Source organism: Penicillium cinerascens, assembly GCF_028974065.1.
Source record: "Penicillium cinerascens strain IBT 15544 chromosome Unknown scaffold_4_segment0_segment0, whole genome shotgun sequence".
Taxonomy (NCBI): Eukaryota; Fungi; Ascomycota; class Eurotiomycetes; order Eurotiales; family Aspergillaceae; genus Penicillium; species Penicillium cinerascens.
Window position 1 is genome coordinate 1804185 of NW_026695297.1, and position 25281 is coordinate 1829465.

At 48.5% G+C, this 25281-nt stretch overlaps 11 protein-coding genes across 11 annotated transcripts; 5 read left to right on the top strand and 6 right to left on the bottom strand.

Moving 5' to 3' along the window:
- Positions 1-22: 22 nt before the first annotated feature.
- N7498_008660 (OPT family oligopeptide transporter) lies at positions 23-2778 on the bottom strand (the record flags this gene model as incomplete). The annotated part of the gene is made up of 8 exons (XM_058455722.1): positions 23-361; positions 416-705; positions 755-932; positions 996-1259; positions 1332-1613; positions 1664-1780; positions 1838-2404; positions 2458-2778. The coding sequence occupies 8 exons, from the start codon at positions 2776-2778 to the stop codon at positions 23-25; spliced, it is 2358 nt and encodes a 785-aa protein (XP_058305710.1).
- Positions 2779-5499: 2721 nt separating this feature from the next.
- N7498_008661 (uncharacterized protein) lies at positions 5500-6612 on the bottom strand (the record flags this gene model as incomplete). The annotated part of the gene is made up of 2 exons (XM_058455723.1): positions 5500-6099; positions 6148-6612. 2 exons carry the CDS (start codon positions 6610-6612, stop codon positions 5500-5502), a joined length of 1065 nt encoding a protein of 354 aa, XP_058305711.1.
- A 328-nt stretch (positions 6613-6940) lies between these two features.
- N7498_008662 (ubiquitin carboxyl-terminal hydrolase) lies at positions 6941-7738 on the top strand (the record flags this gene model as incomplete). The annotated part of the gene is made up of 2 exons (XM_058455724.1): positions 6941-6992; positions 7041-7738. 2 exons carry the CDS (start codon positions 6941-6943, stop codon positions 7736-7738), a joined length of 750 nt encoding a protein of 249 aa, XP_058305712.1.
- A 319-nt stretch (positions 7739-8057) lies between these two features.
- N7498_008663 (uncharacterized protein) lies at positions 8058-9822 on the bottom strand (the record flags this gene model as incomplete). The annotated part of the gene is made up of 3 exons (XM_058455725.1): positions 8058-8916; positions 8970-9479; positions 9578-9822. 3 exons carry the CDS (start codon positions 9820-9822, stop codon positions 8058-8060), a joined length of 1614 nt encoding a protein of 537 aa, XP_058305713.1.
- A 733-nt stretch (positions 9823-10555) lies between these two features.
- N7498_008664 (Clavaminate synthase-like protein) lies at positions 10556-12020 on the bottom strand (the record flags this gene model as incomplete). The annotated part of the gene is made up of 3 exons (XM_058455726.1): positions 10556-11131; positions 11204-11662; positions 11925-12020. 3 exons carry the CDS (start codon positions 12018-12020, stop codon positions 10556-10558), a joined length of 1131 nt encoding a protein of 376 aa, XP_058305714.1.
- A 926-nt stretch (positions 12021-12946) lies between these two features.
- On the top strand, positions 12947-13472 carry N7498_008665 (uncharacterized protein; the record flags this gene model as incomplete). The annotated part of the gene is made up of 2 exons (XM_058455727.1): positions 12947-13410; positions 13466-13472. 2 exons carry the CDS (start codon positions 12947-12949, stop codon positions 13470-13472), a joined length of 471 nt encoding a protein of 156 aa, XP_058305715.1.
- A 31-nt stretch (positions 13473-13503) lies between these two features.
- Positions 13504-14998, top strand: N7498_008666 (oligopeptide transporter; the record flags this gene model as incomplete). Its single annotated transcript, XM_058455728.1, has 5 exons — positions 13504-13621; positions 13675-13783; positions 13856-13995; positions 14084-14673; positions 14735-14998. The coding sequence occupies 5 exons, from the start codon at positions 13504-13506 to the stop codon at positions 14996-14998; spliced, it is 1221 nt and encodes a 406-aa protein (XP_058305716.1).
- A 366-nt stretch (positions 14999-15364) lies between these two features.
- Positions 15365-16026, bottom strand: N7498_008667 (uncharacterized protein; the record flags this gene model as incomplete). Its single annotated transcript, XM_058455729.1, has 2 exons — positions 15365-15490; positions 15550-16026. The coding sequence occupies 2 exons, from the start codon at positions 16024-16026 to the stop codon at positions 15365-15367; spliced, it is 603 nt and encodes a 200-aa protein (XP_058305717.1).
- A 2582-nt stretch (positions 16027-18608) lies between these two features.
- N7498_008668 (uncharacterized protein) lies at positions 18609-19674 on the top strand (the record flags this gene model as incomplete). The annotated part of the gene is made up of 3 exons (XM_058455730.1): positions 18609-18820; positions 18877-19165; positions 19219-19674. 3 exons carry the CDS (start codon positions 18609-18611, stop codon positions 19672-19674), a joined length of 957 nt encoding a protein of 318 aa, XP_058305718.1.
- Positions 19675-21082: 1408 nt separating this feature from the next.
- Positions 21083-22205, bottom strand: N7498_008669 (cystinosin; the record flags this gene model as incomplete). The annotated part of the gene is made up of 4 exons (XM_058455731.1): positions 22162-22205; positions 21911-22096; positions 21494-21839; positions 21083-21417 (listed from the first exon to the last, which is right to left on the bottom strand). The coding sequence occupies exons 2-4, from the start codon at positions 22094-22096 to the stop codon at positions 21083-21085; spliced, it is 867 nt and encodes a 288-aa protein (XP_058305719.1). The 5' UTR covers positions 22162-22205.
- Positions 22206-23225: 1020 nt separating this feature from the next.
- N7498_008670 (uncharacterized protein) lies at positions 23226-25271 on the top strand (the record flags this gene model as incomplete). The annotated part of the gene is made up of 2 exons (XM_058455732.1): positions 23226-23295; positions 23362-25271. The coding sequence occupies 2 exons, from the start codon at positions 23226-23228 to the stop codon at positions 25269-25271; spliced, it is 1980 nt and encodes a 659-aa protein (XP_058305720.1).
- Positions 25272-25281: the final 10 nt, after the last annotated feature.

The following is a 25281-nucleotide window of genomic DNA, read 5'->3' on the forward strand; positions in this document are numbered from 1 at the left end:
GCCCCTTCCAGCTGCGTTAGCCCTAGTCAGACACAGGGCAGAAATCATAGTTCCCATTAGAGTTATTACCCCACCAAGACGGGAAGGGGTGGGAAGGACCTCCGGCACCAAACACCGCAAAAGAGAGAATAAACAGCACAGTCAGACTAGCACCGTCGAAGGCGCCGGTCACCAAGTATGAATAGTCCTTGAAGATGCGTGGGCGGTAGTTGCGGAGGTAGTACTGGACATAGAAACCTGCGAAGACCCAGCTGAAGAGGACACACGTCTGGCTCTGGTTGTACGGGATATAGCCAGCATATTGAATGAATTGGGGCATGTTGATATCAGCAACATCGAAATTGCGGATTTTGGGAACGAACTATCAACATAGGTCAGTCATTTTATGAAGAAATAGTGCATCGAGGTTGCATACTTGATAAAAGATACGGTGGACGACGACAGCTGCAGCGCCGATAGCGAGACCCACGGGTACCATGGAGTACTGGCCGCCGATCTTGTAAAGGTAGGAAGCCAGAGCCCAGGAAGTTGCGCCAGAGTTATATGCCTGCATCGTGGCACCGCTCCAGGAAGAGTTGCCGTTGCCGTTGACGAGAATTGCTTTGTTTCCCTTGACGATAGAAATCATCACAGCGTAGTTGATAAACCCACCAAGCACAGTGCCCCAGATTTGAGTTAGGAACATGACCCGGGGAGGAATTTTGACTAGACTTAATGGTTAGGACTGGCCTGGGCTAGAAAGGGAACCACTTACGGTATTCACCCATCTTCAGATCATTAGACAGATTGACCGCATTGTTGACAACATTATGGGACCAAGCAGAAAAATACATGTTGCCGACCGGGCGTCCAGGAACCATAAGACCCGCTAGCATTTTTGACAGGTTGTTAGTGGCAATGCCGTTGCCGTAGCGAGAAAACAAGATAATACTCTATGACAGGAAGTCATGTTGTTAGTGCCACTCCGTAAGCGCTAAATTTGGAGATATACTCACAAAGGGCGAAATAATGATTCCGACCACCAGCGAGACAATGTATGCCCACACTGGAATGGTAATGTCCTCTTTAATGACCACAATAAGACCTAGAATAAAGCTGATGACAAGGATCACCACATACCACCACCATGGCGCTTCTTTATAGTGCTTGGCCATATGCGCATGATGGCGGTCATCAAACTGACCTTCCTTGGCCTTTTTAAACGCTTGGTGGATATCCTTGCCCCAAAAAAGGAAGCAATGAACAATAAGGGCGCCGATCTCGAAGGTAATTAGCCCATGAACAGAATATGAAATCCTATGGAATATGGAATTTAGGGGCTTTGTACTTACGGCAGCATTAGCCATAAACATGGAGAACGCAAATGCTCCAGTCAGTTTAGGCAGACCGTACTTAGCCAAGGCTGTTTCATCGAGCACACCGCCAACAAAGACGTCATCAACGGGATATGAGGTTCCATTGGCCAGGAGGAGATTTGTAGACATAAATGGAAGCGATCTTGAGTTCCAGCCATTTCCGTAGTAAATCCCGATCATAGCAATAAAACAAGCAACGAACCCCGCGGCTTGATGAGCTTGCAGCTTGAGAGGAAGAGCGGTTTGGAAGGAGGTGATCTAGGACGGTCAGCTTCATTACCCGGTCGATGCTGGAATTGACCTCTTACATATTGCCAGTCAAAAGAGAAAGTAAAGAGACCGAGTCCCTCATTGGTAGTGGACCCGCCGAAGAGGTTGGTAAGGAGAGCAGCCTTGTTACCGGTGGCCTTCCTGGCAGCCAGACACTTCATCATTACACGTTAGTAACTGGGTCCAAATGAATCGTTTCAGTGGAACTATACCGGAATAGAGACAGAGTTCAACCAGACGAAAATGTATGCAGGGAAGATTTCGTAGAGAGACATGCCGGTAAAAGCATACCAGAAGTATCTCAGTGGCTTTGAATTCTTCAAATCCTGCCAATGAAGCCCCTGGAGAACTTTGACGGTAGGCAAAGTGCTCCAGTAGACGGCGTCAACGTGCCAGACTGCGATGGGACGCATGACTCCACAGATTCCGTAGCCAAAGAGGCCGATAGAAATGGTGGCAAAAATAACAGTTACCGGGCTCAGGGACATATTATAGAAGATCTCCTGCGCTGCGAATACCTGGGAACTTGTAGCGGCGTTCGAAGCACCTGTGGCAGTGATAGAGCAAATTGCGTGCTCCTTCAATGACCACGGCCCATTGTTAAAGAATTTGAGGATTGTGATGTATAGGGGGAGTTTGCCCTGGCTCTGGCCTTGCTTCATCCTCCATCGGGCCTCAAATTTATCGCCGCGGGGGAGAAACTTGGCCCATGCCCTGCCCACAAAATAAGAGATGAGAACGATGAACGTTCCTTGGATGGTAATTAGGGTCGGTTTAAACTGCACATATGTCAGCTCAAGCATGTGGAGGTCAAGCAAGGTCGTGCACATACCATATAGATCTGATACATGACCGACTGGAAGCACGCGAGAGCTGACGCTAAAACGATACCTCGAAATGTAAAAGCCGGGTCACCATCATCCCGCAATGGGAGCAGATGTGCAGCGGCATCAGCGCCAGTGATGATAATGACGTCTTCACTATTGCGATCATCCTCGTTGCCATCATCTCCAGATCCCGAGAAGGATGTTGTGGTGACTTGGGGATCATCTTTGGTCATAATCACGTCGACAGCGGTCTTATCATCGAAAGCATCATTGCCGGAGACAGAGACGGCGCCCTCCACGACCGGGTCGGAGTGGATCGCCGACATATTGCGTGTTTATCCGCCGGGGTGTGGAATGAATGTGCCAAGCGGCCTTTCATGTGGCAACACATGCCTCTCTTATAGCCATGCAGGCTCGTCGAACCACGCATCTACCAGAAGCCCGTATCGAGCAAGCACGACATGATAACATCAAGCCCCAAAATAAGCCACACAAACCTACACTGGCGTTTCTACTCCCCGGGAAAACAACACAAAAAGCCAAAATAGCCAGCCCCGGTAACACTAAAGCTGTGGTATTTTCCCTTTTGGCTCTAGCACTACTACCTCGCAATCTAGCATATCGACTTATCCGTCTCTGCTGTCTTGGGCCTCATCTTGTATCTGGTACATTGACTTGATCACCGAGTCAAAAATTCTAGAATTTTGTTGCTGGGCGAAGGGGCGAGGAGTCAGACATTGCCCCAACCAGTGTGGTACCATGCAAATGGTAAGACAAGATTAGATGGAAACTTCTTAGTGGAAACTTCTATTGAGATTTCATTGGCGTGGCTTATCACGCCTTCCGGCGGGGCGCTCATACTTCTTCGCTAAGAAGATAAAGGAATGGTAACATGGGGCGGGTTGTTGAGGGGCAAAATACGCCTTCTTTCTTTAAACCCAATGAGATTTAAGACAGCCACAAATGAAAAGCCAAGCCGAGTCAACCCAAAAAGTCTACTAAATGAGATTTTCCAGAATCCTTGACATTATTGAGGAGGGGCTCCTATCTTAAGGTAGTCGTTCACATTCACGGCCTGGTAAATTGCGGTCTTAAAAGTTAAGGTGAGCGGGTTCTCCGCACGGGAAGATTGAGGCCTGAGCGTTGGAAAAGGAAGTCCGACGGCGCTACAACCTAAGTATTACAAAAATAGTCTGTTTAATAGGTTAGTAGGTGTAACGGACCCTGCTTTTGGTCTGTGCTTCGCAGATGATCTGTGGGCATGACCCTTATTACCATTCCGGACACAAGATACAACCAATTAAGCAAGTGAAAAGGGTACACGAAGCGATTGCGAGCCACTAGTCATATTTCGAACTCGAGGAAGAACTAATGAAAGCTCGATGTTCATTCCTCTCCCCGTTACCCTAAGAGCGGCTCTATCTCGCCACCTTGTATAGCGACTTTGTCCGAAGACGAGCGATGCAAGGCCAACACCAGAAGTACTGCCTGGCCAAGGGCGAAGACAAAGCTGTTCACGATAACCCAACCGATAGCCCCGTACCAAACAGAAAAGATATTCCAATTCATCTTACCATTCAACATCTCACAAGGATATGGAAGACTGCATATCCACGCCAATGAGATCAACGTGAATACGGCTGCTTGCACCCCTAGACCATGCAACTCGGCACATGTGGAAAAGTTACGGAGACACTTAAGACGTCTAGAGCCATTATAATTGGATAAAGAAGTATAGAATGCAGAGCGTAGAAAATCGCTAACAACTATCTCCGACCTTCATCGTCGATCGGCGCGATAGAATCGATAACTAAAGGAATGATCGAGATGAGGAGAAAGCTTGTGTAGCTAGCGACTAGGGAGATCTTGCAGTCGCTGTAGACAAGAAATTGGATGAACCTAGGAACAAAATATTAAAGCCTACACAAATAATTTTAGGAAATATAACAAGTCTCACAATGTCAGGAAAAGAATCGTGACCAAGGCACAGTGGCAAAGGCTAAAACAGTCCCCTGCACTTGGGGGAGAGTGCAGTAAGATGGTATTCAGTACAGCGTAGGTAGATATAGATAGCGAGCTGCTCAGTGGCGCTAATCAAATTCCACAGGATGTAAAGTGAGTCGACTCCACGGGTGGTCTGTTTTCTCTGAATACGCTATATCGGGGGAAAAAATAGAGCGATGGCGAGGATCAGCAAGATGCTGTTCAAGTCAGTCAAAATTTATTTAGGGATTATATCAAAGGATGCACATATCCGACATCAAAGAGGTTCAGGGAGTGACATATTCGAGCGTATGGTGAGGACGATCTATGTAGTTGAAAAGGTATGCGAATACAAGGAAAACAGAAATACAAAAACATCCAGAATGTTGGCGTTGATAGGCTCGGCGATGCCAAGATGCGGTGGCCCCATATTTCGCGCTTGTAAGAGCACCTGTACAGGAAGAGAATGAGGAGAAGGCGGGGGAAAGGTGGAGAGACGGATCTGGCAACGGCGCCCCTAAGGAAGAACATGTTGTCTTGGCGACACACATGTTTGAGATCCGATCCGCTCGGCTGGAAATTGGTGCGCTATGATATTTACCTCGGTACAGTAGGCAAGCACGCAAGCCCACAGCAAAATTAGCCGGAGAAACCTGATGACCAGGAAAGCAGATCAAGCCATAGGCTTGTGATTATTTGAATCTTCGTAAAGCAATTTTGCATCTACTGATTTCTTGGTCTCTATTGTTTCTCTATGTTGACCTATTTCTAAGTGATATATACGAAACTCGACAGATACTCTTCTCATCTTGATTGCGTGGAAAAGTTGAACAGGATTTCGATGCACTGAGAGGTTCAATCAAACAACTATGCGTAGAGAATGCAGACAAAGGAAGATAACAGTATATAAGTTAACAAGGGAATCAAGTGGACATGTAGAGAGTGAGCCAAATAAAAGACGGGGACTTGACGGGTCCAGTGGTTTGGCCGTCATAGGATGTGATGATAATCAGAGTTGTTGAATTTCGGCATCAAATCCATATGTGAAGGTTTGAAAAACATCGTCAGCGACCCAGAACATCCAGAAGGCCCTTTTCTTCCAGATGGAGCTCCTCGTCCAACTTAACCCATAGCCTCGACCTAGTATCCAGATCAGCGCAATGCCACTGCGATGGCGCCTCCCAAATACGATTCATATACAACCCTCCACCCCTCGCATTCTCCACTCCAACACCCTGCTTCTTAGGATCCGGACCAAACACCGGATTAGTTGCCGCATTAGTAATAGCCAAGCTACCTTGCTGCGGCGTAATAGCAACATAACGCAGGAGAAAATTGAGAGCTAGACCAGCCCCATCCCTACGCTCGAGGGTATTCCAGATGTTCGAAGCCACAAAACCGGGATGGACCCCGTTGATTGTGATGTGGAGGTACTCAGGGTGCTTGAGAAGTCGAGACTGTAGCTCTGCAACCCACATCTGGAAATAGAGCTTATTGTTTGCATACGCGTTTCCGCTCATCTTTGGACCACCGTTGAAGTGGTCCAGGTCGAAGTATCCGAAGTGGTGGAGGGATGATGTTGTGCAGATGATGCGAGGTGCTGCACTGCGGGCTAGAGATGGGAGAAGTCGGAGGGTTAGTAGGACGTGGGATAGGAAGTTGACCTAGGCGTTTAGTGTGAGTTTACGAGAAAAGGCTAGGACAAGGCGAACCTGGTGAACTAGCTGGAACCCATCCGTCGTCATTGTCGAGGTGTTGTTCGCGGCAGCCGCAAGGCCGGCATTGTTGCAGAGTATGTCCAAGGGGCGGTCTGCTTTCAGCCATCTTCGACAGAAGATCTCGATACTGTTGAGATCTGCCATATTAATCTCCCACCATTCGATCGTCGATGAATGGCCGTGTGCCTTCGCGAGGTCTTTGCATTCTTTCACGGCAGCTGTGGGGTGTTGCTCCCATGCAGGTGGCTCGCGACAGGCGAGAATCAGGTTTGCGCCCCATGTTGCAAATGATTTGGCGGCTTCATATCCCACGCCGTTATTGGATCCGGATATGATGATCCATTTCCCTGTCAGATCAGTGCCGGGGACGTGTTGCTCGGAGACGAAGGTGCTGTTGATTCCCAGACAGCTCTGAATCAGATCATAGACATGATATAGCGGTGATAAGATCGAGGCCATTGCGATGCTCGAAAGATATCAGAGCTGAAGGAAAGGAAGCGTTGAAGCTGAAGTTGATGAAAGAACGCTATGCCTCAAGCGAGTTATTTCCGCCGAGAGACCTTTTATCGTGGCCGTCAAGATAATAACAGTGACTGGGGATAAGTTGTAAGAGTAATTCTTGGATTTCTGCTACGCTCACAACCTCGGTATTCTGCCTGGGGTGACTAAAGCTCGTGTGGAGAACATCGCCGACCCCGCAACATCCGCCACCCGCATCTTCATTTTGATCTTCACACCAACACAATTCCCCGATACCCCTCCTCTCCGCACTCCATACATCTTCACAATGACCGACTCACCGGACGTCCCTAACACCCAAAAGGCCTTCGTGCCCCTCGGTACGTCTGCACATGCCTCCCAAAAAACACCCAACTAACACACCTCAGAAAACAACCCCGAAGTGATGTCCCACCTGGTCCACCAACTCGGCCTCCCCAAAAGCCTAGGTTTCACAGACGTATTCTCAATCGACGAACCCGACCTCCTAGCCTTCGTCCCCCGCCCTTCGCACGCCCTCCTCCTCGTCTTCCCAGTCAGTAGTACCTACGAAACATCCCGCACGGCCGAAGACAGTAGCCTCCCGGAATACACAGGAAAAGGGCCGTCGGAACCAGTAACCTGGTTCAAGCAAACGATCCGCAATGCCTGCGGTCTCATTGGCCTCCTGCACGCCGTCTCAAACGGCGAACCCCGTCGACACATCACCCCAGGCTCAGACCTTGATAACTTACTCCGCGAAGCTGAGAACCTAGCACCCGTCGCGCGAGCAGATCTTCTTTATGAAAGTAAGGCGCTTGAAAGCGCGCACGCGGGCGCAGCGAAGTTGGGGGATACGGCTGCACCGGAGGCGGAGGCTAGCGTTGATTTGCATTTTGTGGCATTTGTGAAGGGTGCTGATGGGATGCTTTGGGAGCTTGATGGACGGAGGAAGGGGCCGTTGGCGAGGGGACAGCTTGGCGACGAGGATGCGTTGAGTGAGAAAGCACTTGGGTTGGGGGTGAGGCGGTTTTTGAGCACGGAGGCGGCTGGCGGGAATCCGGATCTGAGGTTTAGTCTTGTTAGTTTGGGACCTCTTTTTGATTAGGGATTGGTGCTCTAGCTGGAACGGAAGTTGTTTGTGGGTCATGGCGTTTTTAAGGCTGCATAGAGCTAGTTCTTTGTGTCCCGGATGGGAAATCGAGACTATGGGCTTTCAGGAGTTAATAGCACCTATGGGTTGTACGCATCAACAAGCTGTGTTTGTTAAGTGTGCTCGAGGAGCTTTTGTCAAGCTAGAGCCAATTCATCGCTGTTTATGCAGTCTATGTCTATTAAGTATGTCTATCTTCGGAAACACTCCGAAGAAACAAATTATATACTTCTGGCCCAAGGCATCTGGCCAACCGAGTCATCCTTTTAAAGCATTATGTCTTGAATGCCTCCGTAGGAGACCCCGCTCTCGTCTCGGGGGCCGAAGAATCAACAATAGCCGTCTTTTCGCCCCCGACGTCACCAGTCACAGACTGCTTCGGTTCGGGACCTTGTCCACCCTGAGTCCCAATTGTCAAGAACGGGACCAAGACAAGCGAAAGTCCAGCCCCCGCCGCAGAAAACCAGTAAACGGCCAAATAAGGCTTAATGGCCGGCGTGCTCTCGGTCATCTGATTCATAACAGCACTATGAACCGAAGTAGCAATACCAAGACCAAGATTATTGCAAAGCTTGGAAACAGTATTGAAAATCCCACCGGCAATAGACTGTTGCGAAGGCGGCAGGGAAGACATGACATACATATTAGTCACGTTGAACTGGATATCAGCGCCCACGACGACAAGGGTGATCGCCGGGAAGATGAAAGCCCAGTAGATGGCGTCTTCTTCCATGAAGCTGAGGATCAAGAAGGAGGTTGTGTATGCCAGGGCCCCAATGCCGGTAAGGAGCCTGTTGCTGACGCGGTGCATGACTAGGCCGCACACGACGTTAACTAGCACGCCGCTGATGACCATTGGGAGCAGACGCACTGTGATGTCGAGTGCGGTGAGGTGCTTCACTTCTTGGAGATAGAGGGAGAGATAGAAGCTCATGGAGGAGAAACCCATGAAGCCGAGGCAGAGTGTTGCCATGAGGAGGGCGAAGTTGCGGTCTTTCCATACCCATAGTGGCATCAGGGGATTGGTTGCGACTGATTGCCAGTATATGAACGCGACCAGGAGGAAGAAGCCGACGAGAAACAAGGCGAGAACGTAGCCAGTTCGCCAGCCGTCGGGTGCATCGCCCGCTAATCTATAGAACTGTCAGTAAAGGGACAATCCATACAGTGACCTCGGAGTACTCACGAAAGCGAGCTCGAAAAGAAAGCAAAGCCCACAATAACCAGCCCTGTCCCCAACAAATCAAACCTCTTAAGTGCCTCAACACTAACAGGCGTCCTGGCAAAGTCATCGGCAGGGACAGTCCAAATCGTCAACGCCGTAAAGATCGCATAGACAACTGAAAGCGCCCAGAAACTAGCACGCCAATTGTACTCATGCGACGCAACGCCCGAAATAATCATACCACCCACGAAACCAAGCGGGTTTCCAGCGCTGAAGCATGCAAAGGCGCGATTTTTGCGCTTCGACGGCTTTTCATAAACGGCGCCGAGAGCGCCGACGGCTGGTGGCACTACGGCGGCGGCAAATAGGCCCAGAATGCCGGAGAAGACATCCATGTAGATTGCATTTGTGGCAAAGCCGGCGACGAGCAGGGATAGTGTGAAGCCTGCCATGCCTATTGTGAAGAGTATTTTGCGGCCAAACATGTCGGCTAGTTTGCCGAATGTTAGGAGGAATGCGCCGCTGCTTAGACTGTAGGTAATAGAGTTAGTGAGGCCCAGCTCAGGGAGAGAATGTGATCTCGGATTGGATATAACTCCAATCGAGGATTGCAAGAGAGAGGTACGTACGAGGCACCAGCGTTGATCCAAGTAATTTCGGCAGAGTTCATATTCAAATCCGAGCCTATAGATGCCGTCACACCGACGATACAGCCCTGGTAAAAAGACTGTTGCCCGATAGCCATGGTAGCCGTCAAGACGAAGAGACACTCCTGGAACGTCGAGGTGAAACATTTCGGGCGAGCCGCGTAGATAGGTTGCTCGTTGGCAGCGAGACTGATCTCAGGGCCTTTCTCCTGGTCATTTTCACCCATGGCGAAGACCGATTGGGCCGTTTTCTGGCGCAGTTAAGAGGTGAAGAAGGAGAGGTCGGAAATGCCGAGACTTATCGATTGCGATTGCCACGGGAAAAAAAATTAGGGCCAGGGTAGCAGCGGGTGGTTTATGTACGGGGCGCGCCTAAAGAAGGTGGGGTTTGGGAGGGCTTTTATTTTTCTTTCTTGTTGCTTGTTGCTTTACAACTTATTATGTAGTTACATATGACGTGAGACTTGCCCGATGCGACTTTGTCATCGCAAGTGCTGAAAATCGCACTTTATCAGCTGCGGCCGGGTTCCGCAAGTGTTGAGAATTGCACCTTGTCAGCTGCGGCCGGATTCCGCGACCGCCAAGATTGTGGTGATTGGCTTGGCTCTAAAGGGTGAGCAAAGTCAGAAGCACGTGGCTGGCATCCCCTAGCGCTCTCACACGATTGCAAAGCAAAAAGCAGCCTAGCCGATGGTGGAGGGTGCGGTGTTTGGAAGGGGAGTAGCATAGCACCACGTTAAAAGGAAGCGAGATCTGTTGGTGTCAAAGGGCGTAAAAATGTGTATAAATCGGCATGGGAATTGTTTTAGAACCGAGAATATAGATATTACCACTCTTTAAGATGACGGATGACTCCTCTACAAATATAGAAAATCAACGTGTCATTCGCAGTAACAAAGCAGCCGAGAAGGCGTTACATCCACTAGCAACACCAAAAGCTCGATCGGTGAGGCTCCAAGCTCAACTGGCGGGGCTATAGCGTTCCTCCTGGAACAACCGCAGTACCTCTCTCAACTGGTGCATGGGCAAGTGCACCAACCACTGATCATTGATTCGATCACGGAGCAACTCAATCACTAGGGCTCTGTAATTGTCGTGAACGACCTGCTCGGAAACAGTCTGGCCAACACCGGTGCGTGGAGTGTCATGAACCTTCTCACGTCCATGAAGTACACGGTAGTTATCCCAGATGAACATATCGCCCGGAGAAAGTTTGAGGCTAAGCTGGTGTGTTGGACGACGCATGATCTCGAGAAATTTCTGCTGTGCGCGCCGAGCCTCCAAATACCCATCGTATGGCCCAAGGATGTTAGCGATGAAATTAGGATGCCATCGAATGCGCTTGAAGTCCTTGGTGCCGGGTACCATTGAAACAGCTGTATCGACAGTCATCTGATATACATCCTGGCCGTAGAAACCGGAAACGCGTCCAAGCGCCATCGGCGTGTTCAACAGAGACTCATACAGTTCCGGCGCTTCCTGCTTCAGAGTTTCAAGCGAGGCGGGCACAGAAACAAAAGTATTCTCACTGGTACCCTCGAGAATTTACCAGCCCTGAATTTGAATTGGCTGCTCGTAGAAGGCGTGATCAGCATGTGGGAGCAGCACCTGGTCGGTGTCATAGTTGGGTAGCTCCTTGCGCTTCTCTGCCTCGGCGGCGCGTGAAGACACGTTGAAGGACTTGTCGTTTCCACGAGTTGGGTGGACAAAAACTGAACCAAATAGCTTCTTAAGAATCAACGTGATCAAATTGTCGACATGATTCAGCTCATCTTCGAAGTTCGGTGGTGGCATGTTCGTGATCTTGATCAGACCAGACGAGCTTGGGTGCAACAAGTGATCAAAAATCGTGAGATACACTTCATTCATCTTGACCTGGTCCTTGTCATCGAAGATATCATCGTATGAAACTTCTGGGATACGAAGAGAGTCGACCTGCCAGCCTTCTCGCCATCTGTCGGTGACGCGACAAACGGGGCATTGACCCTCATCGTATTTGGGTGCGAACCGAGCGAGGGGGGGGGCCAGACCTGCGGCACGGTGTAGCTTCTGGTATTCTCCCAGATCCTAGAAGTCAATTCAGTATCGCCGACGGTTTGCAAGCTTCCACGTCAAAAGGCAATTTCAACCTAATCTGTCAACACGTCAACGGGATTTACACCGCCACCGAGCCGGAAATCAAGCACGTCTGGCGAATGCTCACTGAAGAAATGAGATTAATGATAGAGCCAAGCTCCGCTGTCTCAGTTGCGACAGTTATGTTCAATCAAGGATTTCGTAAATAGTTGGCTGCACAAAAACGAGATTGGAACATCGGGATCATTCTCACAGGGGGCAACACAACTGTCACAAGAATGATAGAAGAATTCGGCAATTCGCAGGAAAGTTTCAAGCAAGTGGATGAACCTTCGCAGACAGCAGCCATGTAAACGAGATTGCTATGTCGTGACTCCCCGCAGGACGAGTGTTGTGAATTAGTACCGGGCGTGGCACGCTAAGTTAGGTTTTTTGGGGGTTGATATCCTCATGTGGATTCTAGCAAATCAATCAACCGAGATGTTTCGCCTTTTCCATTCTGTTCCAAAGATTTCACTTCTCTTCCAGAAGCTCCGCCGAGCCAAAACATCACAATATTCGCAATGGGCTATAGTCAAGCGTGATGCTATTGTGGGATTAATGTCGGCCTCAGCAATATTCTCATCAAAGAAAGCGCAGAGCCTATGTCGGGGTCTACGTGCCGACAGCCTCAATTCCACAAGATAAAAGCATTTACCAATATCTATAACCACGTCAATCCAAACACCAATATACTAGTATTTAATTCAGACCGATTCAATCTAGGTCTAGTGGACGACCTTAGCGAGGCTACCAAGTGCCAATGCGTGGGCGATTTCGATCGCGTGACAAATTTGGAATGCACTCGACCCATTTTGCCTTTAATTTCCCTTGTTTGTTTCTCCACCTTCTCATACGTCAGGTCATCAAGTAACCAGTTCGTGGCGGAGTAGTTTACCGGGTTAAAGGCTTCTCGGTTGTCTAGCGGAATCACTAATCCTATAACAGCACTTTACTCCGCCCTTACTCCGGAGCTTTGTTAGTGAAAACATAACATCTATGATATATTCAAATACAGTGACTGCCACATTGAGAGGCCATCACATTCAGTTTGCATCTTCCTTTGACTCAGAATTTATCGCCAAAATTGCCTTCAGAAACTACTACTTCCTCACAGCCGACTCGACTTGATTTATCGTTGACTCGTCTTCTCGCTGACCCTGAATACGCCGCAATTGGCTTGCATTGTACCTCAGAAAACGGCGAGAAAAGAAATAAGTGCAGAATTTAGCGTCCATGGCGGAAGTTCTCGAGGTTGGGAATTGTCTGCAGGTAGACACTCGAATCACACGGCAATTGTCTCCCGCAAATGAAAAGACGCTGAGCTCGGACGGAACGAACGAAACGAGCAATCAAGATGAAGATCTACCTCGGGTTGCAGACCAAATTCCCGTTTCGGCATGGCTTGTCATACTGATCAGTACACTCGAGCGCTTCGCCTTCTTTGGAATTCGTGAACCATTCCGTGAGTGTAGGTGGCATATGATTTTCATCTTCCCGTCCATTGACCTCAGCGCAGAAAATTATCTTCAGAATCAGCGACATGATCCTTTGCGACCCGGCGCACTCGGATTGGGCCAGAGCAAGGCTAGTAATCTATCATACATGTTTTCGTTTCTGCTATACACCATGCCGCTATTCGCTAGCGTTATTATTGATTGCTTCCTCGGGCGCTATCGAGGGATCCTGTTTTTCTTATGGTCAGGACTCAGAATATGTCATAACCGGATTTTATTGATCTTAGCTAACATAAAGGGCATAGCATCTATGTAAGCGGGGCGTTTATCTTAACCATGACGTCCATACCATCATCCTTGGACGCAGGCGCAGGCCTTCCAGGGTTCTTGGTCGGCATCATCCTAATGAGTATTGGCCTGGGGGGTGCGAAGTCAGGCGTTTCACCTTTGATGGGTCTGTTCTTTCATATTTTCCCGCTAAGTAATCACTAACGAGAAGTTATATAGCCGATCAGTACACCAATTGGGAGAAAAAGATCTTGGCCAAGCCAAACGGTAAGCGTGTCATAATTGATCGTGACCTTACTATGGAAAAAATATATCACGCGTACTATTGGTGAGTGATGGAAGACTCAGTTCAACTCTAAGGAGGTATAGGTACCGCATTAAGCTGACCTCGTCTCAAAAGGGCTATAAATATCGGGGCGTTATCTGCGCTTGCCACAACTTATATTGAGAAAGATATCGGATTCTGGGCGGCATTTCTGCTTCCTTCTTGTGCTCTTTGCTTATCGTTGCTCACGCTAGTCCTATGTCGAAATAAGATTGGTATGTCCTAATTTAAAAACCTAATATAAGATAATACTAAAAACTATCTTAGTCAAGTGACCCCCTAGTGGGAATATCTTGCCTACAGCTTTTCGAATCATGTTATGTGCAGCGAAGAACGGCTTTAATATGGACGCTGCACGGCGGCAAGGTCAAACGTATGCAGTCGATTGGGACGATAAGTTTGTGACGGACCTACAGCGCGGCCTTATAGCATGCCGTATCTTTGCATTCTATCCTATCTTGTGGGTCTGTCATCTACAGATAAATAATAACCTCGTCTCCCAAGCGGCTCAAATGGAAACTCACGGCCTCCCGAACGACTTTTTCCCAACATTGAATCTAATCGCTGTGCTCGTCCTACTACCGCTAGTCACCAACGTACTCTATCCGACTTTACGCAAGCTACACATTAAGTCTCCGCCAGTTAACCATATGGCAGTTGGCTTCTTTATAGAAGCCATCGCAATTGCCTATTGCGCCGGTATCCAGCAAGTCATTTATACAAGAGGGCCATGTTTTAAACACGCGTTAGAGTGTCCTACGTCAGACGGGGGCAGAATTCCGAACCGAGTTAGTGTTTGGCTCCAAGTACCGGTCTACGTCTTAGACGGTCTAGCAGAAGTATTCTTCGATGTTGTGAGCCAAGAATATGCGTACAACAAAGCCCCGGATAATGTCAGAAGCTCTGCCCCTTTCCGATCCGAGATATTTACTAACAGTTATCGCTCTCGTTAAGATGAAATCGATAGTTCAGGCCGTTTTATCTTCTATGTCAGGCGTTGGTGCAGTGCTAGGCTTCGCCTTGTACCCAGTTGCACATAATCCTTATCTTGTCTGGATGTACGCCGCCCTCGCAGCCGCTATTGGCCTCGCATCGGTGGTGTTTTGGTTACTTTTTCAAAAGTATAATGCAGAAGATGCGGAGCTCAACAAGCGGGATGTCAGTAATAACGGAGGCGGCTCGGTAGTAACGGACGAAAGCACGAATCTGAGCATGTGATGAAATGCAGCAAATCTATTTGGCAGAAAGCTGCAGCCCCTACTTCCAAGCAAGATTCGTTATTCTCTGAAACCATTTGCAATGTTTTATCAATGTAGCATCCTACGTCATGAGTTTAAGGTGTACCGCGTATAGCGCCTCAAACACAGATTAAAAATAGCTTACAGCATGAGCTCGACAATAATTTTGACGAAGTCTCAATTGAAGGGCCATCTCATATTTTGGAGCCGCTCAAGCCTGTTATTCAACACGAAGGTGTTCTCGATATGACTGACACGATCCTGATTGGCACAGATATGAATTAATGACTCGGGACTACATATTCCCTCAAAACAATTGAATCTGGCATGGCCATTTACTGTATTCTTACGACAACTTGCTACTAGTACTCAACAGCCCCTGGATTGAGCTTCGGACCGTCGCATCAACCAAGTCGGGCCGACATCCGACCACCGTCAGCATATCGTATAACAACTTATATATTTGTGGGAACTATTAAGTTCCATGGTCAGCCGTCCATATTGAACTGCGAGCTGGAGGACCTCACTCACTTGGTGTTCCGCTTTATCGGGATCGTATAATTTGTGGTCAATGTCTCGCAGCTCTGCAATGCAAAGTTCGCGAGCAGACTTTTCGATATCCCGTTGTAAACCACCCGTGTCCATAGCATCCCCTCGTGGTGACTCATTCTGCAACAACATAGCCAGACGATCTAGCGTATTCAGACCTTCGCGCTGTTCCACACCTGATCTTCGCGACCCGGGTCCGAACCGTGCTGTATAGTATTCGAGAACAAAGGCGTCGACTGAAGGAAAACCCAACAACTGCAAAGCATGCTGGCACTGCTGCAAACGGGCACTCATACTCTGGTCACTGGATGGGCCTCGAGGAGAAACTGTGTCCGAGGGGCTTCGCATGTACTGAAGTGGAAAAGGCTCGAGAGCCGCATCAGGGGGGGCCCGGGAGCAGTCGCACAAAGCTTTGCGTTTGGTCAGCATCTTGAGAAAGCTTCCTCCTGTTGGCGGCATCGAGAATGCCACGGGGCAATGGTAACGAATCTGTGCCGAGGATTGGTAGGCTGCGGTCTTCGACTGTCGACGCCAGTTCTGCGTCGGTTCCGTCTACCAATGAGCCGAGACATTCCCAATTGATTAGGCCAGTCAAGCGGGGCAGTTGATCATGTCTGGCGGGCAATGGCATGCTGGACCAGATATGGTTGGACAACCTTAAACAACTGGGAAGACCCTACTTGAAAGCGATCAGACAAATCATGGTAAGAAGAGTTGATTATCTAACAGCATGTAGAAAAGTGAATATGATGGGTAAATTTGGAGGTTGATAAAGAATTGCTGATATATTGGCTAGGCCCCTTGATTCTCCGATGACAAATGTGATGTGATAACAGGGAGTTAAAACTTCACCACATATACCCCTGCCATGCTCTGTAAATAGTCGAGCCGCGGTTCGATGCGCCATGACCCGCAATCAAAGGGCTTTTTTTTGTCTCAATCTAGCCCCTAAACAGATCAATACTACAATAATGCTACAGAAGAGCAGGTGCATTTACCCCTGCCACAGACAGCGCCATCCCAACCTTACGTCGCGATAGCTTGATATGAGCACTGAGCACGCAGCAGTCTTCTGGTAGTCGATTAGGAAAAGCTTCGAGTAGGTATCTCTTTACCAAGCTCTACTCTAAATATGTGTGTTTGTCTCTGGTTACATCTGCGCTGATAGACCTGGCACTCACCCGCGGGTGACTCTCCGGACCCTGAAGGTCGCACATTTAGGTGCCCGGCCCTCCGAGGGTCACCCTCAAGGTCACCCTCAGGGTCCCCACGTGACTGATTTTAGGAAAAAAGTCACGTTTTAGGCAGAAAGGGCATATTTTAGGTGTCAATCCACTTAGTCATCCATCCCAAAGTAGTAAGGCGTGTCCTAAATAGGTAAAGTATGTGATATGCGGATCGGTTGGACCCTCCGGGGGTGACCCTCAAGGGACCCTCGTAGGGTCAGATTCAGGGTCAGGGTCGGTGAGGTTGGACCCTGACCCTCGGGCCTGCGGGTGGAGGTTCCTGACTTTGGACCCGCGGGGCGGGTGAGTGCTAGGTCTATGCGCTGATGGGTAGAGAATACTGCCAATCACTTCCCGGAAGCAGCCCATACGCTCACAGGCTTATGAACCATGTTTCCAACTTCCTTGTTTTTCTTTTTAGCTTGCAGGGAGCACACAATTAATTATTCTCGCCCCACGGGCCACGGCGACGCCGGTGCGGGGTAATGCTGCCACCTTTCATTTTCCACATCTATGAATTGTATCCATGGATGATGGGAATGACACCGCGCGCACAGTCTGCAGCTTATCTGCCAGTGGTATCTTGTCGCTCAATATATACATGTTGTACCAGTTCAACGCATGAGGAACACTGACATGACAAGCACAAACCGGAGGAACGGCAGACTCGCCTCGTGCGAAAATTGCCGGCGAAGGAAGAATCGCTGTGACCACACTCGGCCGGTTTGCAACCGATGTCAGATTCGAGGGTTGGCATCGACCTGTTTCTATCATCCAGCTCCATTGACAAGACCACATGCGTTGGGTGCCGTGGCCGAAGCGCAGATTACCCTTGTGGATCTCGGCCAAGTTGTTACCGAGACCACAGCAGACTGCCCTCCTCCCTTCAACAATCGATATGCCCAACACCGAGCCTCACTTCCGTGGCCATCGGTTGCCTCTGATGCCCATGATCCAGGATTTCGGCTGCCCGGCCTAGGAGCAAGCCCAGCAGCTATTCATGCCGAGCAAGTTGCCGTTACAGTAGAGATGCTGGTTCAACTTCAGCATCTCGATATGGTAGAGAAGCTACTCAACGAGTACTATGCTCATAGCCATGCGGTCCTAGTACCTAGAGCACTTATGATGCCAGCTTTTTCGGCACTTCGTACGCACGGAGTCGGCATACAGCCCTCGCCATCCGACGTGGTCGAATGCGAAGACAGGATTCTGGAGATCGCGGAAAGCATTGTCCAATCGACATCGGCCACTATCGAATTCGATTCAACCTACACGTCGACAAAGTTTTGTGCATCGTATACTGATCAGAATCTTCGCCTCGAGGCCGTCGGCTTGATATTTGCGCTCGCAGGGCGGTCATGTCTGCTTGGCCATAGTAAATATGATCCACAGGATGCATTCGTATATACTATGTTCCGGTGCAGTACATGCTGCCTACAGATTGCTCGTGAAATCGCCCCGGGGGTTAATGACCTAATGGCGTGGTTGGCATATGAAAATCTCTTACTAACGATGTCAATACAAGGAGATGCAAGTAAGTCACGGAAGGGGTACGCTTATAGATATATCCGCTATACATTACTAATAAAATATCTTTACACAATAGGTTCCAATGTATGGCGTCGGCTAGGTGACCTAGCAACTGATGTATATGCTCTTGGCATTCATCGAGAGTCTAATCACGCTGGCAAAATACCATTCTTTCTCTCTGAGTGTCGGCGTAGAACATTTGCCGCGGCCTATCATGTTGATAAGTTGGTCTGCACATTCTTTGAAAGACCTCCAAGAATACTAAGGCGCTTCTCTGATTGCAAAATGCCGCTAGACCTTCTCGATGATGAGCTTCTAGCAGATTCAACCAAAGCAGAGCAGATAGGACTTCAACTAGACTCAGAGGGATGGAGTCCTATAGCTCGCTTCGCTAGTTCAACTTGGGCGAGGATACGTTATATTCTCGGCGTTTTCCGAGAAGAGACTTTAGAGTTTCCATTTCGTCAATTCACAGCTGAGAATAAAGCTAAACTAATGTAAGTACCCTAGGATTTTATAGGTTAATAAGTTTATAACCTAACTAAAGCAATAGGGATCTTTCAGAGAGATGTCAGCAATCATGGAAGTTATTGCCAGAGCATCTTAAGTACATACACGAGTGCTGGACATCAGATCTCGAGGCTACTGTCTGCCTAATGCTCACTATTGTGTATCTGTCATATCTACAAAATGAGTTTCAGATACACCGCCTCCTTAAAAGGAGCACACAAAGTCCTACTCCAGCATTACTTACTATTTCAGCAGAGATCGTCGCAGTCGTTGTACAGCTAGGTAAATCGCGTGATAAAGCAGTGCTTCTAAACCACGACTTCCCTAACATCGTGAGTGGTTCTATAGTGTAAATTTATTCTAATATAATTTTGACAACCTATAGGTCGTCAATTACGGTCTTCCTACCGCCGCTACATTAGTGGCAGCTATACAAAATGGGGCTAGAACTCAGACTCAGCCATTACCACACAGCCTGAGTCGTTCTGCAGTGATCCGAAGCCTTATGGTATTCACTTCGTATCTTGAGAGTATTCGCGATGTGGGTGAGACTATAGAAAACACATGTTTGCAAGCCGCACAATCTATATCTCGCACCGTGGATCGTATGCTCGACGAACCACCTTCCTTGTCTGGCACGAGGCCAGATATGACCCTCCCTGCGTCGATGTCTTACGATGATCCTGAAACGCCCTTTTCAGCTTCGCAATTCATGCAAACAGGACCTGATATTACCGGATTTGCAAACAGTGACTTGCTCAATCGCAATACATTAGACAACTTTGATCTTTCCGGGTGGTTGAATACTACTGCGTGGATAGGCGAGAATGTGGGATACTAGGTGTCACATACTCGTACTTGCAAATCGTGTCTCCGTGCGCTGGGATTACATAAACGTTTCCGACAGGATAGTTATCGATTGTGATGTTTTCGGTCATCTGGAACTTGAAGACAACCTTTGGAACAGTCCCAACGTCCGGCGCGGTGTGGGTCCTACGTCCCCCTGTTTCTATTGGAAACAGTCGACACATATTTAGATTCAATTCAGTTTTCAAGTTGGCTAGGTGTCTGACAGTAGCAAGTGATTGACTCTTTATGTGCCCCACCTTGCGTGCTTGGTATTACCTGGCCTTCGTGAGCCAGTGTTAGCGGTTGTGATTCACTGAAGTCGACCCGTCTGCTACTAGTACTATGACAAAATGGCAATTGTGACTATCCCACTTCGATATAGAGGATTGATACTACCAATCCCCCCCTTCCCAGATTACAGGTCACTACACCTAGGTCGAAAGCTCGGTACACCTAGCAAAGGGGGGGTTCGCTGTATCAATTCCCTTAAATTATTTTTGTCTGTATCTAAGATCCTGACCAATTTACAGGCACTGGCCTAACAGTTAGCATGGTCACAAGACTTCTTTAGTTCGGAGTGAAGGATATAACAGCCCGAGAAGCACCGTGGCGCAGGCTGGCAGATCGAGAGACCAATCCCGGGACTTGATGATGACTTGAAGTAAATCAACGTGAATCTGATGTTCCCCTCTCCTAGAGGATGTTCTTGTTGTTAGATGACTGAGCGACTCCGGCAATATGGGAGAGGTCGGATCTTAATATTCTTGGGTAGTCAGAGAGCGGAACTCCGGCCCAGAATATCATTCCCTGAAGCGGGCACTAAAGGCACTTCACCGCTATCGAGACCTCCGGAGTACTCATGTCTCATCCGGCTTGGAGGCCTTTTGTGAAGTTATTCCGGTCTACTCCGCTCCCTGCCGCGGTCGGTGCGGATCCTGGCTATCAATCTGTCCTTCATCATGTATTCTTTCTTCAATTAGTCATGATCTGCTAGGCACGCCCGCACGCGACACTCATTACACTTTACTTGTTTCCATAGCTGAAGTTCATTAGCAGGGCATAGAACTGTTGATCATCAAAGATAGTCGAACTTCAAGTACGAGACTCAGTTTTTGGAATCATATTCACAAGCTTGAATTGCGATCATTCTGGTCTCTTGCTCCATCTAACTCGGTGTAATTCCGTCTAGAAGCCTCGCGCGTACCAATAAGAGACCCTTGAATAGCCTAGCTTTCCGTTATTCGAATTGAGTTCGCATCTTTAACATCGCGATTTTCCCCCCAAAAGTCCAACGCCTGTCTATCTGCTGACAATTCCTAACCTAACAAGGGCCTTCGTTCCTCGTCATCTGCATGAATTTCAGACTTATTCCGCAACAGATCCACGGGTCCGTACAGCACTTAATGCTGTATAACGAATAGCCCGTCAAAGGCCAAGCTGACGCAGGCTAGGCCCAGCTTTCCTGGATTTTCGGTTATCGCTCTGGCTGCGCCATTCCATATATCCCCAGAATCAATCGAATCAAGCAAAAGTTGTGTCGGACTGAAAATTCCGCCAGTTGTGTCTAACAGCACTTGGGTGATGGAGAAACCAAACGTTGAGCGCTGGCGGATATGCGATAGTGCTTGAGGAACGTATTTCACGATTGTCAGAAGGACTTTCAATAGAGACAGGGTCGTAATCTGTGAGTAGAAAAGGTCAACTTCTGATTTCATCACTTTTCGATACCAAGGTGCTGCATCGCATAACGTATGGCAAGGATCAGTCGGGGCCCAGAAAGTATGAAGGGATTAAGAAAAGAGACATCACACGTACAACATCTAAAAATAGCCAGCGAGGGTGCCCTTCGCCGCTGCTCTCCCCTAAAGTCGCGGCGGCAATACTTATTATCACCACTAGGCCAGCTCCCGCTAACAGCCAGCATACTGTCCGAGCAGGTCTCGCGTTGTTAAACTCTAGACCTGTTGCATTCTGATGATCGTGCCACCTCCAGAGACGAGGTTTGAATTGACTGAGGGTCAAGAGGGACAGCAGCAACGCATGGACTGCGAATGCGAGATCGATCCACCGTACTGTTGGATCTGGGTGAGAGGGATGCCGCGTGACATATTGGGCTTTTACGGTTGGCGAGAGAAGGAGTACAAATATGCTGACGGTCTGGACAAAGAAATGAGTATGTGCTCGACTTGCGTCGTTTGCGATCACGATTGAGATCCGACAGAACTCACATAGCAGACAAAACCCCAGACATTCAGTAGTGGATAGTCAATCAACAGCCCCTTTGTTGATTGATGGCGCCAATTTAATAGCGGCTGGGCGTAGAAAGAGGCAGACCATGCAAGGAAATAGAGCCAGCCACAGATACTTGCACCCAGGAGAGAAATGTCAGAAATTTTAACGTAGGTGTAAGTCATCTAACATGGTTTACATGTTTTTATGAGGGGAATCCTCCATAAGGTCAAGTATTGGAAGAACTTACCTTGACAGAACATTTGACGTGGAGCTCATAATGCGGACCCAGAACTATTGCTAGTCCGAGATATCAATTTATCCGTGAAGTAAATGTCAAATGTGCAATTAGGTATCAGAACGAGTCATGCGGAAGGGTATCTGAAGAGAACAATGCTAATTATTCCTGTCACCTGTCAGCACACGCTCAAAATTGATAATGAACTACGCCAGCGCTCTTATTTTTCAAGATTGGGCCGCGGAGTACTTGCGGAATAAACGCGGAGTAAAAGCGGACTACACGGAGCTCGGATCTAAAAGTGGAGGACTATTTTGCATTCCGGTCTAAGTCTTGGAAGGACTTTATTGATTGCATCTTCAATGACTTAGGTTATTGTTCGTACTAAGTTGTGACTTGCAGTTGGATAGAGTTCAAAGCTCAAAGCTGGCTCCGACGCGACCTGTCCGACGTCACGATATCGCTAGGTTTCGCTGGTAGAAACCCTATTCATCGTCCACCGCATAGACCTTAACGAAATTGGACCATGCCGCCGCATTTCAGTTTTTGGCATCCCGTCTAACACTGTCCGGCTCAGTATCGTCGACGGCATAAACTTAAACGAAGTTGGACCATGCCGCAGCGTTCCATTTGTCAACTTTGCCTTCGTGTACGCTGGCGTCTGTAAAGATTTTAGAAGAGCTGTTCCGGTTCCTATCTGGAGAGTGTCCAAAGGCTTACCAACTGGAGCACAATTAGATAGCAAACCTCGCGCGAGAAGTATGAGTATGGTAAACTTGTGCATTATCTGTCATACAAGTCCGTCAATTGATATGAATGTCCTTCACGGTATGCCGATCCTCGAGAGTCCAGCTAGCGATGCACCGGTCGTTGACTGGGTGGCAAAGTGGCCATGTAGATGAGTATCGGTTTCACGGAATGCGCCGGAGCTCGAAGGACAGGTAGATATTTTAACCCGAAGTCTCATAAGTCCAAACTGACTATTTATAACCGCTCGATTCTTCCCCTACACTATGAAGTACCAATACGAATCTTCTAGCTGTGACCTCTGCTGTTAAACACAAGCTCTCCAGGAGATGGTTTCTTCAATGGCCACCATAGTTACGAAGAAGAACTCTTTTCTATCTGACGATCACAGCGGACAAGGTAAGCGGCTCTCGTCAATTCTGTGCAGATGAGACTTTCTGACCGATGACGATCTGTTGCCTGCAGGCTTCCAAATCTCTAGCTACTGGCGGCTGCCCTGCGCACAAGATACCTCGGACCTCCAAGTTCACTCTCTGGATCTTATCTTGGCCTCCCATCTATCCACATCGGAGTCAAAGTCATTCTCATCATGGTTCTGCACAATACTCGAGAAAGTAGATCTTCCAAAGGCGTTAGCATCCAAGCTTCCATCAGCTTATGAGCCAAAATCTTTATTCACGGCGTTCAAGGTCATTCTGCCTCAAAGCAAAGGCTACTGGGTTCGCAGAAACATAATTCAACAACGTTTCGTTGACGCTGATGCCAAGTCAATCGCAGATTTGGCACAAGCTCGTCAATACTATGAACCAAATAAGGTAGAGAACCTATCCGCCAGGTCGCTTCCAGGTTTGCTCGACATTGCGGTCGGTGTGATTGAGCTTAACGCGAGAACATGCCTCGATAGCGTCGTTGAGGAATTCGCTGCTTTGGAGCTCGAGGTGCTTAACCGACTGTCTCTTCCTCTACTTCTTCCTGAACCGATTCCACGGTATCGACTGGCCGTACTTCATGGCCGCTACAACTTCAAAATGACCGAGATGCTCTACCGCGCAGCTTCTGAAATGGACATTGAGATTTATGTGCTGGCAGAGCCAGACCACTGGTTTCAAAGCAACGAGTATGCCGCATTTCGCAAGGCTTACATTCCAATCGATATCCAGCGAGTGGACAATACTTTAGCGCAGCGTATCGTGGACGCACTTCATGATCATAATATCGAGGTCAAAGGGGTCGTTGCTCTTACCGACAAGTGGCTTATACCCGCAGCGCAAGCAGCTCAAATCCTTGGATTACCAACAGAGTCTACCCGGGTGTACGAAATCTGTCGTGATAAATTCCTTACGAGACAGCTGGATCTACCCTTTGACTTCATGAGCGAGCGTGTCGAGGGACTGAAGGGTGCAGAAGTCTGGCTAGAAAGGATACGCCAGAACCAAGAGACATTAAAGTATCCACTTATAGTCAAGCCGTGTGCAGGATGGGCGTCAGAAGGGGTGCGTAAAGTGTACAATGAAGCCGAGCTTTTTGGTGCTGTTAGCAAAGCAAACCTTAACGACTATTCTCGGGGTGATCTGGTTACTATAGAGACTTACATTGATGGACCAGAATTTGATGCCAATTTCATTCTGTGGGAAGGTAAGCCGCTGTTCTACGAGATCTCTGATCAGTTTCCCGCCGAGGCCGATATTGTCACCTCATCTTCGACGAATTTCCTCGAAACTGAGCTATTTCTGCCGTCCGCTCTGCCTTCCAATGAGCAAGACGTCATCAGGCAGGACATGCTTAATGTTCTAGACAAAATGGCCTGTCTGAACGGTATCCATCACATGGAAGGCCGTATGCGGAATTCGGCTATGGAGTACCGTTTGACTGATGGTACTACCGACCTCACCTGGAAGTCTGATGCGTTGATAGGAGAGCCAAAATCAGTCCTGATTGAGAACAACCCTCGGCCTCCTGGGACTAATTCCAATACGGTCATTCTCCAAACTTACGGTGTTGAGTTTTACGCCTTACACCTACTTATTGCAATTGGCGACGCCCCGCGCATACATGCCTTATCAGTGCCATTCAAGAATGGGCCTCAGTATCACTGCGACCTCGTGAGTATACCTGTGGTGAAAGGTGGGTTCTTTGCCTCGCGGGATGCTACTGCCGATTTCTTCCAGCGATTGCCGCATCTTCAGACCTTGGTCAAGAAGTCCGGTTGCTATTTCAGCTACGGCGAGGAAGTGCCAGATCCGAGCTCGGGGATATGGACCCAAATCGCCTACTTCATGGTCGCTTCACGGACGAGTAGGAAAGAGGTTATTGATGACATCCGTGTAAATTTCCGATATAAACTTGTGCCCAGTTTGAATGAGCTGGACGCTTGAAGTCGGCTAA